Raw genomic sequence first — 16,479 nt, forward strand, 5'->3', positions numbered from 1 at the left:
TCTCATGAACCAGGTTTCATTCAGATCCTCCAGTTTAAACGCTCCTGGTTTCATCTGTTTGTATCTCTGCTGTTCTCCAGTCTGGTCCAGCAGTGACCTCCGGTGGATCCGGCAGCAGCAGGGCAGGTCTGGGATCAGCTCCGGCCTGGTTGAGGCGTCTGTGTGGTCAGCTGCTGTCTGAGCGTCTGATGCAGCCCAACGGCGTCCAGGCTGTCGTCAGAGCTGTTCTGGAGGGAGGAACAGGTGAGGCTCAACTCTAATGTACAAACATGTAAAGAAATAAATGCATCCCAACACATCTGAACCAAGATTTGATCCCATTTTAAACAGAGCTGACTGATAAAGCTAACAAACCTGAACCAATGACAGATAAAAATGATATTTTGCTTATTTAAATAAACATTCATCATGTTAACCCTCCTGTTGTCTTCATTTATGGGCTCCAAAAAATATTGTTCCCTTGTCTGAAAAAAATCCAAAAATTCCCCAAAATTCTGAAAATTTGCAAAACCTTCAGGAAGAAAATTCCAGTAATTCCTTAAAAGTTTCCCTGAAAAGTTTTATAAAAAAAAAACAAAAAAAACACCCAAATTTGGCAAGAAAATTCTTGTAAATATTTTCAAAAAATGAGTAAAAATCTTTCAAAAAAATCCTAAAAATATCTAGTGATTACATATATATCAGTAAAACTTGTAATATTTTCTTTAAGAACATTCACAAAAAAAAATCAACCAAAATCCAGTGAATTTCGTTGGATTTTGGTTGATTTTTTTTTGTGAATGTTCTTAAGAAACATTTTTCTTAACATTTCTTTTTTTTTTCCACCAAAAATGTTCCCAAAATCTCCCAAAAATGTTGAAAATGTAGAAGTTTTCACTGTGAAAATATACATTTTTTTCTCCACATTTTCAAACTATAAAACGGGTCAGTTTGACCCACAGGACGACACGAGGGTTAAACCTATCAGATTAAAATCAAGGTTCCAGATATGTTGTCAAAATTTGGAAACTTACTTAACTCTCTGAGCTCCAAACAGTTTTTTGGCCATTTTTTAGTCACTGTAGGTTCATTTGTTACTGCAATATAAAATCCTGCACCTCTATGGAAACAGAACAACCATGAAGAATCAGAGAGAACTCATGTATGACACTGTTTGAATGCCTCCACAAACTTTGCATTCCTTTCTACTCTGCTCATCATCTATAGAAAGATGAATCACCGTTCTGAATGTATCTCCAACAGCTTGCTCCTCTGTTCACTGTTTTTGAGCCATGATCAATTTTATTGATACACTATGTTTTTCTAAGTCTACAATTGTCCAAAAGGATGTGAAACTTACCCCAAATAATATAAAATTTCCAAAAATGAATTAAAAATCTGTCTAAAATATCTTGAAAGATCTCCAAAGTCAAATTGACTCGAAATTTGCCCAAACTAACTCAAGAATTGTACAGAATACCTTTAAAAATAGCCCGAATTACTTGACTTGCAGAATTAATGACTCAGAATTTATTTAAAATAACAACTTACAATTCATTTTAGACTTTTTTTTTGAAATTTTGGTCAATTTTGAGTTCTACGGGTGTTATAAATACTCTGCTCATCATCTGTAGAAAGATGTTTCTCCATGCTGAATGTATCTTCCAATAACTTGCTGCTCTGTTCACTGTTTCTGAGCCATGATGCATTTATTTATTCATCCACTATGTTTCTCTCGGTGGAAACACTGCCTGCAGTGTTTCCTCTCAGAATTTTTGTAATTTGACTATTGGTCACAGCTGAGTCAGTCATTGCTTCTCAGTTACACAGAGGAGTGCAGAATTTTTATATTTTTTACAGAAACTGATTCGAGCAAACTGTTTATTTTTGGAGAATTTTTAATTGAAACATGTAGAAAAACATTCTTCTTTTGAAAACATCACAATTTTAAACTTAAATTTGTCTGTTTCTCCTGAAAGAACTTCACATCACACTGTCAGAAAACTTAAAACAAATCAACTCTCTGTTTTTGCAGTTTCTTTTGCAGGTTTTGGGTTTTATAAGCTATCAAGCAGTGCAGCTTGTATTTGATGCGTTCTGACCTGCAGCGCTGTTTCCGTCCTGCAGGGGGCGACTCTGACTGGAGGAAATGTGACGCTGTGGCTCGGATCCTGGTCGCCTGTCCTCAGCAGTCCACATCTGCAGACGCCTACTTCAGAAACATCTGTCCTCAGGTCAGCTGCACACAGAGAGACACTTTGTGGAGATTTACACCTAAAATACTCAATGCCTGAATAATCCAGACCCTTTTTCTGGCCTTCAACTAAACTAAAATGAACCTTAACATGATCTTAACCAGGCCTGATTTCCTTTATGGACATTAATCACACTACATTACTTCTACTCTCATAAAATACATCTCTGAGAGTCGATTATTAGTGATCAAATAGGCTGACAGCAGATATTTAGGAACTTATGTACATTAGAGTTGCAGTGGTTTATTGATTCGCTGTCAACTATTAAATTTACCTGCTAATTATTTTGATAATCAGTCTGAGTATTTTATTTAGGACAAAAAGTCAAAATTCTCTCATTCCAACTTCTTAATTGTAAATATTTTCAGTTTTTACCTCTTCTGTCACGATATACTGAATATCTTTGGGTTTAGTTAAACTCTGATCCACATTTTTCGCTATTTTCTGACATTATAGTCCAAAAAAACAGTTAATTCAAACAGTAACTGCTATCTGCAGCTGTATTAGACATTTGCAGTAGAAATTATAATCCTAGTGTCAAAAATTTAGAATAACACAAACTCCAGCACAAAACTTTGTTGAAATTGTTTATGTATGTTTAATTAAAAGAGAATTTTCTAGCATTTATTAGCAGTTAACAGTGTTTATTGGCTGTTTCTCATGATATGTAAACAATATTTCCACAGTTTTAAATCAATTTATTTTATTAGGAATTCATTCAAACAAGACACACTGACATTTGGAATCACAAACCAACATTGGATTCCATAATCTGTCATCACCCAACATGACTGCATGCTTAGAAGGACGTTACTGAGCATGCTCAGTGGGCCGATAATGGCAGAAGCTGCTTTATTTACAAACAAAACTTGTTTATGTTTGTTTTATTACGTCTTCAAATGAATAAACATGAATCTGCTGTTTAGATCCTGGAGCTCCTGCACTTCAAAGACAAGCTGACAGCTCAGCAGTTCCAGCGAGTGGCCACCAGGGCGGCGCTGTCCATGGTTCAGGAGAGGAGCAGCTTCGCCCAACAGTTCCTGCTCCGCCCCCTGCTGGCAGCACTGCAGCGCTGCACCACCGCTTCCAGTCAGTAGCATCTGCATCTATACGCCTGAGTTAGCTATTAAATTAAACGTACGGTTTCTTCTTTATTTGTTAATTACTTAACAGAGTGATTTTTAGAAAACAGAAGAGATTTCTGTAGGGTATTTGGTAATGCTACACACTTGGCGAGTCCAACTCCTGCTGGTTTTCACACTGAGCTACTTTGTTAAATTTCCTTTACAGAAATAAAATATACATAAAAAATGTTCATTTAGATGAAACAGAAAAGTCCATTTCTCAGTTAAACTTTAAAAAAATCACAGCTCTGCTAGAGGTTATAGCCGTTCAAAGTGTGGTGAGCTTAAAATAGGACAAAGCAGACAAAAAAAATTATAACAATAATAATATTAATAAAAATTCTTCTTCTTCTTTTTATGATGATGATGATTATTATTGTTATTATTATTAACAATAATGATATAATAATAATATCAACAATAACAATAATAATTATTATATTAAATAATATCATAACATTATTTTATTATTAATGATATAATAATAATAATATCAATAATAACAATAATAATTATTATATTAAATTATATTATCATAATATAATATTATTATTATTAGTGATACAATAGTAATAATAATAATTTTTATGTTAAATTATATTATAATATAATATATTATTATTATTATTAATACAATAATAACAATAATTGCTATTATATTTAATTATAATATAATAACATAATATACTATATTATTATTATATTTTTTATTATTAATGATACAATAATAATGATAATTATTATTTTTAGTAGTATTATGGTTATTATTAGTAGTATTGTTATTAATTGTATAATTGAAGCTGAATTATTAATAATAACAATAATAATAATAATAATAATAATAATAATAATAATAATAATAATAATAATAATAATAATAATAATAGTGGTAACAATAAAGCTGCAATTGTAGAATAATAATTCAGAATAAATTAAAATTAGACAGAATAAGACTGGGTCAAGTAAAATCAGTAACAAGAACAATTTAATAACATAAGAAAACTCCAAAATAATGATTTAGTTTAAAAATTAAAGGCAATATAACAGTAAATAAAATATTATCTAATAAATATCTGATCAAAAATAATATTTAATCAATGTTTAATTATAAGCCGGAATTAAAAAATGCTTTAAAATTTGTGTTTCAGGAAGCAGAATTAATAAATGGGGAAAAACATTAAAAGCAGACAATTCAAAGTAAGATGTAGTAGTTGTGTTTTTGTGTTCCCACCTGTTCACCTGCATGTTTGAAGACGTGTGTTTGTTTATGGGTTTATAGCCGTCATCATCTTGTCACAGTGACACTAGGTGGATGATTGAAGGTCTTTTCTGTGTTTTCAGACCAGGAGGATTCTCAGGTTGCTGTAGAAGAATCAGAACTGACTCGATGTGTGGAGGACGTCTACAAGGTGAAGATGGAGGAACTTTAAAGAACCCAAGTTCTGATTCTGGAGGTTCCTTCAGTTGGTTGTAAAGCTGCTTTAGTGGTTCTTTATTCATTCAGTGTGTCTTACAGCTGCTTTTTGCAGTTCCTCCAGTGTGTTATTTAGCTGCCTTAGTGGTTCTTTATTCCTATTAGTCTGTTCTAAAGCTGCTGTTTGTGGTTCCTTCTTTCCTTCAGTGCGTTTTTAGATTTTTCTTGTCATTCCTTTATTCCTATAGTGTACTATGAAGCAGTTTTTGTGCATGTGAATCCTTCTCCCACTCTGACATCTCCAGCTGCAGCTGTTACTGACTCAGCACAAAGATGCAGCGTACATTTATCTGCATCATCCAGTAGGTGACGTTCTGATTGGCTGTAGAGGCCACACCTGCAGCCAATAGCTAGATTTCTGCAGGTAGCTCTAGAACCTGCTGCAGGACAGAAAACAAGAAATATTTGTGACTTTAGATGAATAAAACGTCACAGATCTGATTAAATTGATCTAACAGAGGCGTGTAAAGGTTACATTTATGCAGATATGATAACAAACAGTGTTTTTCCTACTTTTTAACCCTCATCTTGCTGCTAACACAGTTTTTTTGTGTCTCCTGGTGTCATCAGGTCTGGGTGGTTGGAAACAGTCCGTCAGTTTCTCTCCTGGAAGCTCTGGAGGAAGTTCTTCCTGTCGTCTTCACGCTGTTCTGCTTCACCAAGAAGAACGTCTCCCACCTACGGTAAGATTTATAGTCACGTTTGTGGGCCAGTTTCATTAGTTTTCTGTGACAAATGTAGCAGTGCAGTGCATGGGTGTCCAACATGCGGCCCGTGGGCCAAAACCGGCCCTTCAGAGGTTCCAATCCGGCCCGACTTTGAAAAGTGTTAAAATTCCAGAGAAGACATTAACTGCAGATTGTGAATTAGTAAAACTATAAAGTAATTTCTAGACCATGACAAGTTGTTTGGATCATAAAGTAAAATACTAGATTATTCATTATTCTTTTGTTGTTTTGTGTCTCCTCTTTGTAATATTTTGTCTTGTTTTTGTTGTTTTTTAAACTAAACTGAATTCGATCCCCCTGGTTTAGAGGGTAAATCCCAGTCTGATAATTCCCCGTTTGCTCCACAGCGCCCCCTGTCAGGAGATCTTAGTGTGGTATCTGAGCCACGCTGAGTCGTCTGCAGGTTTGTCGATGATCAGGCAGCTTTCAGGCCTGCAGGGACGCAGAAACGAGGTGGCGGCGGGTTTTCTCTTCACGCCGGGCAGCGATGGAGGAGCCAGACTGGTCTGCAGAGGAAGCAGCAGGTGATTAAGCTCTCAGCTCACATATCCGTCTTTAATAACTGTAAATATGACTATAAATAACTGTCCTCTCCAGCGACGAGGACGATGAGCTGTACGAGAAGCTGTCGGGGGAACAGTGGAGACTCGAGTGTCTGATGCAGATTCTGTCTGAGCTCAAAGACTCCGACCTGCCGGGAGACTTCTTCCTGGAGCTGCTGCAGGTAAAAACACAGAAGTTTTTATGTGATCAAAACTTCCACTTCCTGCACAGCTCAGCAACCACAACTGACCCTTTACCCACAATTATCCATGAATTAAATCAGTTAATGAGCCTCCAATTAAACACACAAACTGCACCGTCACATCAGGAAAATGAATCTCCTGCAGAGAGAGGAAGAGGACAGAAAGGACAGAAACAGCAGCTCAGAGTTAATGGCATGCAGAGGTGGTGTGTAGGTGTGTTTAAAGTGAAGGAGAGGAGAGCAGTGCATCATGGGAGGTCACCCAGCCGTCTGGGCCTGTAGCAGCGTGACTAAGGGATGTTCAGGGTCATCGGGATTTATGGGAAAAAAAAGTTTGAAGCCTTATCTTGAAAGTAGAGAAGGTGACTGGATGAGTTTCAGACGGTTAAAGTTACTACAGGGTAAAACCCTGCTTTTATATTAATGCAAAACAAGTACAAATAATCTAATTATGTAATATACTGAACTGTATTTAGTTTTTCCTGCACTTTAAATACCACGGTACGTTTTACTAATTATACCTCAGTGCTTTTGCTTTAACCGTCTGAACTCAGCAGCAGGTTCTGGTTGTTTTTTTGCTCCTTTTACATATAGTTTTTTCCACTGTTGGTGCATTTTTCACTGCAATCTAAAGTCCTGAACGTCTATGGAAACAGAAAAACCCCGAAGAAGAAGAGGAGAGAATTTAGAAATGTCTTCTGTGCAGAATGACACAGTTAGAATGTCATAAATCTGAAAATATAATAAAATAGAATAGGTCTTTATTGTGGGCTGTACAGTGGTGTAGTGGTTAGCACTTTCGCCTTGCAGCTAGAAGATCCCTGGTTCACGTCCCGGCTTTCCCGGGATCTTTCTGCATGGAGTTTGCATGTTCTCCCTGTGCATGCGTGGGTTTTCTCCAGGTACTCCGGCTTCCTCCCACAGTCCAATATGCTGAGGTTAATTGATTATTCTAAATTGCCCGTAGGTGTGAATGTGAGAGTGATTGTTTGTCTCTGTATGTAGCCCTGTGACAGACTGGTGACCTGTCTAGGGTGTCCCCTGCCTTCACCTGAGTCAGCTGGGATAGACTCCAGCCCCCCCATGACCCTAGTGAGGATTAAGTGGTGTATAGATAATGGATGGATGGAGGTCTTTATTGTCCCTGTTACAAAAAGCAATGAAAATCAGTTTAGCACTCTCCGTATAGCAGCATTAAAAGTAAACTACATAAGGCAATATTAACACACACTAAAAATATATAAAGCCTAAATATGAATAGAAAAACGGGGATAAAATTTAAATTATTTAAATTATTTATACAAAAATTTGAAAAAACCTGGAATCATCATGTCCAGTATTTCTCCAAGTGTCCACATGTTACCAGAACTAGAAGAAATGTGACTCTACATACTATAAACATTTTACTATTTACATTTGCACCTCGTCTCCTTTCTGCTCTGTGTACACTTCCTGCAGTTCAACCTCAAAACTCTCACACTTTTTGTCATATGGCTGTTGATCGCAGCTGAGTCAATCATGGCTTCTCTGATCAAGCAACAAGCACAGAATTTTAAAAATTTTTTTACAGATTCTGCTTAATGTAAATGGTTTATTTTTGCTGAATTTATAAATAAGATGTGTAGAATAATGTGATTTTGCTGAAATATTAGTGGTTACAATCTTAGATTTAGTTAGTTTTTCCCAAAAAAACTAAACAAAAGGCACACTTGAGTACTTCAAAGACCACGTAAAAATTTAACAGCTGCTAATTTTTTCTTTTTTTTTTCTTTTTACAGTTTCTGTCTGATAAATAGTCTCTTTTTTGCAATTTTTGTTTTGTAAGTAAGAATAACATGCCTTATAAATGTGTCAATGGGTTTTAGGACTCAATGCAGGACTCTGGTATTAATAGGAGTGCAGTATTAGTACTTTTAACTAAATAAAAGATTTGAGTATTTCAAAAAAGTATATAAAATAACATGAGATAAAGCATACTTTACTTGTGCCACATGAGAATAAATGCAGTAAAAAAATAGGTAAAAGTAAATGAACACTAATTTCCATAGACAAATGTTAGCAGCAGAAACAGATAAAATAATCATGGTGTCTTTTCTGGTCCTTGTAAAGAGTTTAGTATCAGCGACTTGGCTGAAGTCAAACACGGTGAGTTCAAGAACCGTCTGAAAGTTGAAAATCTGCTGATTCTCTCAGTTTCTGGCTGATAAATGGTGTCATTTTTGTTTTAAAGTAACGTCCCTTTTAAACCCGTTGTAGTGATTTCTCTCCTGAACCCAAAGTGCCACATCAGAGGCTCCAGACAGCTGAAGGTTCTGCCTCCAGTTCTCTTTCGGAACTCTGAGTTAGCTGCATTTTAAAGTGAGGACCTCTGTTGGGATAAGATGCCACTAGGTGGTCTTCATAACTCTGCAGAAACCCAGAGGAGGAACCCTGTTGATGATGTTTAGTAGCTTCAGCAGGTCTTCAGGTGGATCACGTTCTGGTGTTTGTTCTACTGCTGACGTTGTTCTTCCTGTAGGAACTGACCAGCTGGGCGGCTGCAGCTGATGATGAGGAGAAGGAGGATGAAGAGCAGCCAGATGTGGCGGCCATGACGCTGCTGGAGGTGGAGCAGCAGCTGTTGGGTGGAGCTGAGAGACGAGCCCAGAGGCTGGTTCTGCTGCAGGTTCTGGCCGTGATGGTGGAGAGTTTACAGCACACCGAGCTGCTGAGGAGAACCTCACAGGTGAGAAACCTGGAGCTCTGGAACCAACATGATGCAGAACATAAAGTTCTCTACCAGTGTTCTGCGTAGATGCTCAGTCATCCTGGTCATGGTAAACCTAGACGCTTCAGTAGGAAGCAACTGGACTTTTCTTTCAGGTTCTTGAAGACATTTTAAGAGGTGAAATGTCTTCAAGAACCTAAAAGGACCTAATTTTCTAATCTTTCATCCAAGGGGCTTCTTCAAGAAATGTCTTCAGGAACCTAAAAGAACCTCATTGTCTTACCTCTCATCCAAGCGGTTCCTCAAGAAACGTCTTGAAGAAACATCTTCATCAAACATCTTCAGGACCCTAAAAGAACCTCATTTTCTCACCTCTTTTTCAAGAGGCTTGTTCCGAACTGAAATGTCTTCAAGAACCTATAAGAACCTTATTTTCTCACCTCTCATCCAAGTGTTTCTTTGATGGAACATCCTGAAGAAATGTCTTCAAGAAACATCTTCACGAAATGTCTTCAAGAACCTAGAAGAACATCATTTTCTCACCTCTTATTCAAGATACTTCTTCAGAACTGAAACATCTTCAAGAACCTAGAAGAACCATGACTTTTCATGCCTCTCATCCAAGCAGCTTCTTAAATTCTGAAGAAGTCTCTTGAATCAGAGGTAAAACATCTTCAAGAACCTGAAAGAGAGGTCCAGGTGCTTCCTACTGGAGCTTCTAGGTTCTCTACCAGTGTTCTCTGTTCTGTACCAACAGAATACTGCAGCAGCCTGTGCAGGTAGAACATGTGACCTGATTGTGACAGTTTCTGTGTCCTGAATTCACGTTGCATTGTTTAAAAAGTGCATTTAATGAGGCAGGAAGTTATGTTCTGTGACGTCCCGTCTCTGTAGGCCTCTGAGGATCACACCTCTCCTTCTCCAGTGTATTTTAGAATCAGCCTGCGGTCCTGAGGGAGTTGTTTAAATGGAATCAGGCCACTCTGAGTCATGCTCAAACACTAAAATAGCCTTAAAAGTCTCTGATAAACTGGCCTCACTTCACCAGATAATGTCTCACTTTTAGCCTTTATAAGGACTGAATGTTTTCAGAGCTAAACTTTCCTCCCTGACACATTTGTCTTCTGTTTATGTCCTCTAGGTGGTGGACTTCATGGTGACCCTCCTCCAGAGGGCCTGTGTGGGCCTCGATCAGGCCAGTGGGCCACGTGTTGGGAACCCGGTAGAGAGCCAGACTCTGAGCATGGGGATGGGTCTGGTGGCCACCATGCTGTCTGGACCTCAGGTACTGGACAAATCCTCATTCAGTTGCTGTTTCCTCTTCTTCTAGCTCAGGTTTACTTGTTGTTTTACATCATATGTGGATACTATCAGAGTTCCTACAGGTCTTGAAGTGTTCATTTCCTCAAGAAAACATCTTTAAACCTCTGGGCTCTAGACTCCTGTCACATGTTTCCCCACTGTGGGCTCATTATTTTCACTGCACTATAGAAACCTGCAACCATGGCTAGAAGTAGAGAATTCCAAAATGTCCATTAATCATTATTACAAAATTGTACTTTTTGATTGCTTGTTTTAGAAAAATTGACCACATGTGTTACCAACACTAAAACAAAATGGTGGCTCCACATATTATAGATATTTAATGTTTTTACAAACTCTACTAACTTGAAGAAAGATGTTTCTCCATGCTGAATGTATCTTCCAACAACTTGCTCCTCTGTTCATTGTTTCTGAGCCATGCTGCATTTATTTTATTCATCCAGTGGGTTGGATTTTCCTCCCAGCCTCTCTTGAGATCTTCTTTTGTCATTTTGTCACATTTGTGTGTCTTTTTCTTATTTTTTTGGCCTTCTGTGTCTGGTTTGTGTCGTTTTGTGGTTCGCTTCTGTCACTTTATCTTGGTTTTTGCCTTTTCGTGTCTTTTTTTTGTCTAGTTCATGTGATTTCCTGTCTTATTTGGGTTGTTTTGTATGTTTTTGGAAGTTTTTGTCTTGTTTTTAGCTGTTTTGTGTCTCATTTTTGTCATTTTGTGTCTCTTTGTGGTGGTTTTGTCACTACATTCTATCTTTTTCTCTCTACTCTGCTCATCAGCAGTAGAAAGATGTTTCACCATGTGTTGGAGCTGATCCTCATTCTACCCATAAACAGACTATGTGTGAGATCACTCCAGCGCATTCGTTGAATGAAGCGATAGGAGAAGGTATTCAGGTCTCATCCAGTATGTTTATTACAAATAGACTGAATATAGCAGACAGAGCTCTGGGTCCAAACTTCTATCCCTGACAACAACAGAGTTCTTGTCAGTTCACAAAGTCTGACACACTATTCTTCCCCTGATCCAGCCTTATATCTAGTTTCACAGGTGCATAAGCATTCAGGGTGTGTCTTTCTTCTGATTGGTTGTCTTGTGCCCATCTGACCCCCTCCTTTGTGTATGAGCAGCCATCTTGTTGTCCTGGTCAGGATGCCCCGAACCTCACAGCCTCTTTGTGGGGGAGGATGAAACCTCAGCAGTTGTTCTAATCTGTGGAACAGAGTCTCCAGCACAACCTTGAAACACAGTCTCCATCATAACTTTTCACCTAGTTCTTTTCCACTCTTGCATACTTCCCTTATCCAGTATTTTCCCATCTTCATAGACAGTGTAAAACATTAGGAATATGATTCTATAAAAGCAAGCAGTTAGTATGAAAACAGTTAGTATAAAAACTTAGAAATATCATGGAAATCCCACACATGCTGAATGTATCTCCAACAACTTGCTCCTCTGTTCACTGTTTCTGAGCCATGCTGCATTTATTTTATTCAAGTAGCTTTGACTTTCCTCTCAGTCTCTCTTGCCGTCTCAGTTTTGTTTTTTTCTTGTCATTTTGTTGCGTTTGTGTTGTTCTAGTTCTCGTTTTTTGTTGTTTTGTGTCGTGTTTCTGTCATTTTTTGTCTAGTTTTTTTCTGTCTAATGTTTTTGTCATTTTGTCTTCCTTTTATGTCATTTTCCATCTTATTTATGTCATTTTGTGTCTCTTTGTGGTGGTTTTGTATCCACATTTTATCGATACTATTTCCATGTTTCCAGCCTCCAGACTTTTTCTCTCTACTCTGCTCATCATCTGGAGAAAGATGTTTCACAGACTGCTGTTATTGAGCCTGTGCAAACCATCTGATGCCGGTTTTCATGATAAACAAGGCATTCAGATTCAGCTGAAGACTTTGAGAACTTTAAATATCAGGATATAAACTCACTGAACCCATCGTCTGTCTGCTCTCAGGTCAGTGCAGACGACTACTCATCCATGTCGAAGCTGCTTCCTGCTCTGCAGACTTTGTCTCAGCAGCATCCGGACGTCTTCATCCAGGAGTTGGCGTCCAACCTCAGAGGCGTCATCGCGACTCACGGCGCCTACCGGCCTGAAAACCTCAACACCGCCGCTGGTTCATCCTCCAGAAACCCCGAATCAACAGCAAACCACATCAATGGAGCAAAGACTCCTGTCAGCAAACTCCCAGCATCCTCTGCAGGATCTACAAGAGGTTCCACCAGTGACCCTCCTAACAAGCCCCTCTCTGATTGGCTGCTGGAGGCATGTGACCCGGATGTGCCGACCAGAGCGTTCGCCCTGAGGGTCCTGAACCAGAAGGTGCACCACAGAGACCCGGAGGCCGTCCAGAACCAGGAGAAAGTCCTCATGGTAAGTTGCTCAGTTCTGAAGCTTCACCTTTTAGTATTTTTTAGTACTATTTTTCACATGGAACCTTCTTGAGAAGATGAAAAAATGAGAAATTCAACGTAAATTAGAACCTCGGTACATAAACATCTTTAGATTACAGTATTACGTATAGTTAAGCCCCAAAGTTATTTATACACATTCCAAATTTGAATTCATAGTGAACTTTTGTACCACCAGAACCTAATTTTCTTACTTATTGAAGAGACTTCTTCTGAACTGAAACATCTTCAAGAACCTTAAAGAACCTCATTTTCTAATCTGTTATCCAAGCAGCTTGTTCGGGAAATGTCTTCAAGAACCTGGAAGAACCTTACTTTCTCACCTCTAATCCAAGCAGCTTCTTGAAAAAAATTTCTTCAAGAAACGTCTTCAAGAAACATCTTCAAGAACCTAAAAGAACCTTATTTTCTCACCTCTGATCCAAGCGGCTTCTTCAAGAAACATTTTCAAGAAACTAAAAGAACCTTATTTTCTCGCCTCTGATCCAAGCGGCTTCTTCAAGAAACATCTTCAAGAACCTAAAAGAACCTTATTTTCTCACCTTTAATCCAAGCGGCTTCTTCAAGAAACGTCTTCAAGAACCTCAAAGAACCTTATTTTCTCACCTCTAATCCAAGCGGCTTCTTCAAGAAACGTCTTCAAGAACCCTCTTTAAAAACCTAAAAGAACCTTATTTTCTCACCTCTAATCCAAGCGGCTTCTTCAAGAAACGTCTTCAAGAAACCTCTTTAAGAACCTAAAAGAACCTTATTTTCTCATCTCTGATCCAAGCGGCTTCTTCAAGAAACGTCTTCAAGAAACCTCTTTAAGAACCTAAAAGAACCTTATTTTCTCACCTCTGATCCAAGCGGCTTCTTAAAGAAACGTCTTCAAGAAACATCTTTAAGAACCTAAAAGAACCTTATTTTCTCATCTCTGATCCAAGCGGCTTCTTCAAGAAACGTCTTCAAGAAACCTCTTTAAGAACCTAAAAGAACCTTATTTTCTCACCTCTGATCCAAGCGGCTTCTTAAAGAAACGTATTGAAGAAACATCTTCAAGAACCTCTTTAAGAACCTAAAAGAACCTTATTTTCTCACCTCTAATCCAAGCGGCTTCTTAAAGAAACATCTTGAAGAAACATCTTCAAGAACCTAAAGAAACCTAATTTTCTCACCCCCATAGAAATTGTTCGAATTTATCAATATCTCAAAAAATGTGAATATCTTGTATGAAAAATGTTGGATTTAATTGTATTTATCTGATTTTGAATTAAAAAGTACGTATCTAGACAGTTATATTTATTTTTCCTTCATAAATTCAAGATTTTTACATTCCTTTTATTTGAGCTGATGCATTATAGACCCTTTATTTTTGTGGATTTTACGTCTTGAGTAGTTATGGATCCACAAGTGGGATGTTTTCCATCTTCTATTGTACTTTTTCTTTTTGTGGTTGAAGTTTGTGTCAGTGAAGCTCTGAGGAGAAGTTTTGGACCACAATATGAAAACCTTCCTGCAGAGTTCTTCTTGTTTTCTGTGTTTGTCGGCGCCTCCTGGGACATTTATAATAAATGAGGCAGTTGAACCTGGTCCTCAGGGGGCTGAAGAGGGCGCTGCTGCTCTCCTGGGGCTTGTTAAAGTGATCAGAAGTGAACGAACTCATCTCGTATTCTCTGTAATCCGGAGCTCCTCTTCAGACTCCTGCTGTTACCCCAGAAACGCCCAGTATTGATTTCTTTTCTTGGATTTGGTTGAATTTTCTCCACCTGTCAGCTCTTGGTCCTGATTATTCCCTCAGATCTTTAATGTGCTCCAGTATTGATCCTCTGCTAGTACTGACGGTTTCTGTGATTAATTCTGCAGATTTTTGTGTCTTTTCTGCAGCTCTTCCTGGAAAATCTGGAGCATGAAGACTCATTCGTCTACCTGTCAGCCATCCAAGGTAAAATAAAAATGCACATTTTGACAAGTTTTGCCATCTTAAATCATCACATTCCTTCTGCTTGACTGTCTTTCATTTGCCTGAAACCTTTTAATCATAAACTATAGATGTTCAAAATGGTGTCTGTGACATTTTTAGTTGAAATATCAAATACTTTATGAGATAAAATCTTTCCAAAAATTGCCTCTTGACCCACTTTTAGCAATGTTAGCATTAGCATAATTCCATCTCAAATCATCAGATTTTTAGTAAAAATTTCTGCTCGATTGTCTCCGTTTTGCCTCAAACTTCTATCGCATAATATATGAATATTTATTAACAAATTTCTTCAATTTTAGCTTCATATAACAAATACTTTCCAAGATAAAATCTTTTTAAAAATTGCCCCATGACCCTCGTTTAGCAGTGTTAGCATTAGCATCAGCATCATTTCATCTTAAATCATAATAAAATTCTCAACTGTCTCCGTTTTGTCTGAAAATTCTCTTGCATAAAATTTGAATATTTATAAACATATTTGTTCAATTTTAGCTTCATATATCAAATACTTTGAGATAAAAATTTTCAAAAATCAATTGTCGACCCACTTTTAGCCCTTTTTTGTCCATCTGCCACCAATATTATCTGTCTAATCAGTGCTAGCATTAGCATCATTTCATTTCAACATCAGATTTTTAGAAAACTGAAACTTCTCTCGTATAAAATATAAATACTTATAAACATATATGTTAAATTTTAGCTTTATATATCAAATACTTTCTGAGATAAAATTTTTTGAAAATTGCTCCATTAACCCACTTTTAGCAGTGTTAGCATTAGTATAATTTCATGTCAAATCATCAGATTTTTAGAAGCAGTTCTCCTCGACTGTCTCCGTTTTGCCTGAAACTTCTCTCACATAAAATAGGAATATTTATAAACATGTTTCTTAAATTTTAGCTTCATATATCAAATAAGTAAAATCTTTAAAAAATTTCCCCTTGACCCACTTTTTTTTTGCAAATTTGCATAATTTTTTAATCCACTGAATCCCAAAACCTGCAGACAGATTTCAAAGGTGTGTTAACTGCAAAAATTGAACAAATATCTTCATGAATATTCATATTTTCTGCTATAAAAGTTTGAAGCAATTCAGAGGCGATCGAGCAATCTTCGAAAAATCTGATGACTTGGGATGGAGTGATGCTAATGCTAGCGCTAACACTGGTGAGATGATATCGGTGGCAGATGGAGTGATGCTAATGCTAACAGAGTGTGGACTCTGCAGGTCTGGCTGCTCTGGCTGATTCTTATCCTGACAGGATCCTGGAGAGGCTCCTCAAAGACTTCCAGGCTGGACCCTCGCTGCCTTCATCCGACCGGCAGCGCTGCCTGGAGACCCGGCTGAAGCTGGGGGAGGTTCTGATGAGGGCGAGCCGGGCCATGGGTGAGCAGCATGTTTCTGTTATTACCTGAGAAAATAAATAAGAGAAGTAAATGAATAAATTAATACGAAAATAAATAAATTTGTAAATAAATAAATTTGTAAATAAATACAGAAGTATGGAAATAAATTAATTTGGAAATAGATAAATACAAAAATACAGAAAAACATAAATAAATAAATGCAGAAATACAGAAATAAATACAGAAATAAATATAGAAATACAGAAAACATAAACAGAAATAAATAGATATGGAAATAAATACATAAATTAATAAATACTAAATACATAAACAAATACATAAACAGATAAATACAGAAATACGTAAATAAATACAGAAATAAATAAATGCAGAAATAAATACAGAAATATGGAAATAAACAGTAAATATA

At 37.3% G+C, this 16,479-nt stretch overlaps 1 protein-coding gene across 2 annotated transcripts in view; it reads left to right on the forward strand.

The window, feature by feature from the left end:
• tango6 (transport and golgi organization 6 homolog (Drosophila)) overlaps positions 1-16,479 on the forward strand; it is a 34,936-nt gene that overhangs the window by 6,292 nt on the left and 12,165 nt on the right. For both annotated transcript variants that reach the window (XM_023294414.3, XM_055006424.1), the window contains exons 4-15: positions 81-243; positions 2,107-2,213; positions 3,161-3,323; positions 4,700-4,767; positions 5,403-5,515; positions 5,908-6,084; positions 6,158-6,284; positions 8,824-9,030; positions 10,154-10,297; positions 12,282-12,701; positions 14,606-14,663; positions 15,931-16,089. In XM_023294414.3, the coding sequence (XP_023150182.2) occupies positions 81-243; positions 2,107-2,213; positions 3,161-3,323; positions 4,700-4,767; positions 5,403-5,515; positions 5,908-6,084; positions 6,158-6,284; positions 8,824-9,030; positions 10,154-10,297; positions 12,282-12,701; positions 14,606-14,663; positions 15,931-16,089 (1,906 nt within the window). The remainder of the gene's footprint in view (positions 1-80; positions 244-2,106; positions 2,214-3,160; positions 3,324-4,699; positions 4,768-5,402; positions 5,516-5,907; positions 6,085-6,157; positions 6,285-8,823; positions 9,031-10,153; positions 10,298-12,281; positions 12,702-14,605; positions 14,664-15,930; positions 16,090-16,479) is intronic.

The sequence above is a fragment of the Amphiprion ocellaris genome, chromosome 3 (assembly GCF_022539595.1).
Source record: "Amphiprion ocellaris isolate individual 3 ecotype Okinawa chromosome 3, ASM2253959v1, whole genome shotgun sequence".
NCBI lineage: Eukaryota > Metazoa > Chordata > Actinopteri > Pomacentridae > Amphiprion > Amphiprion ocellaris.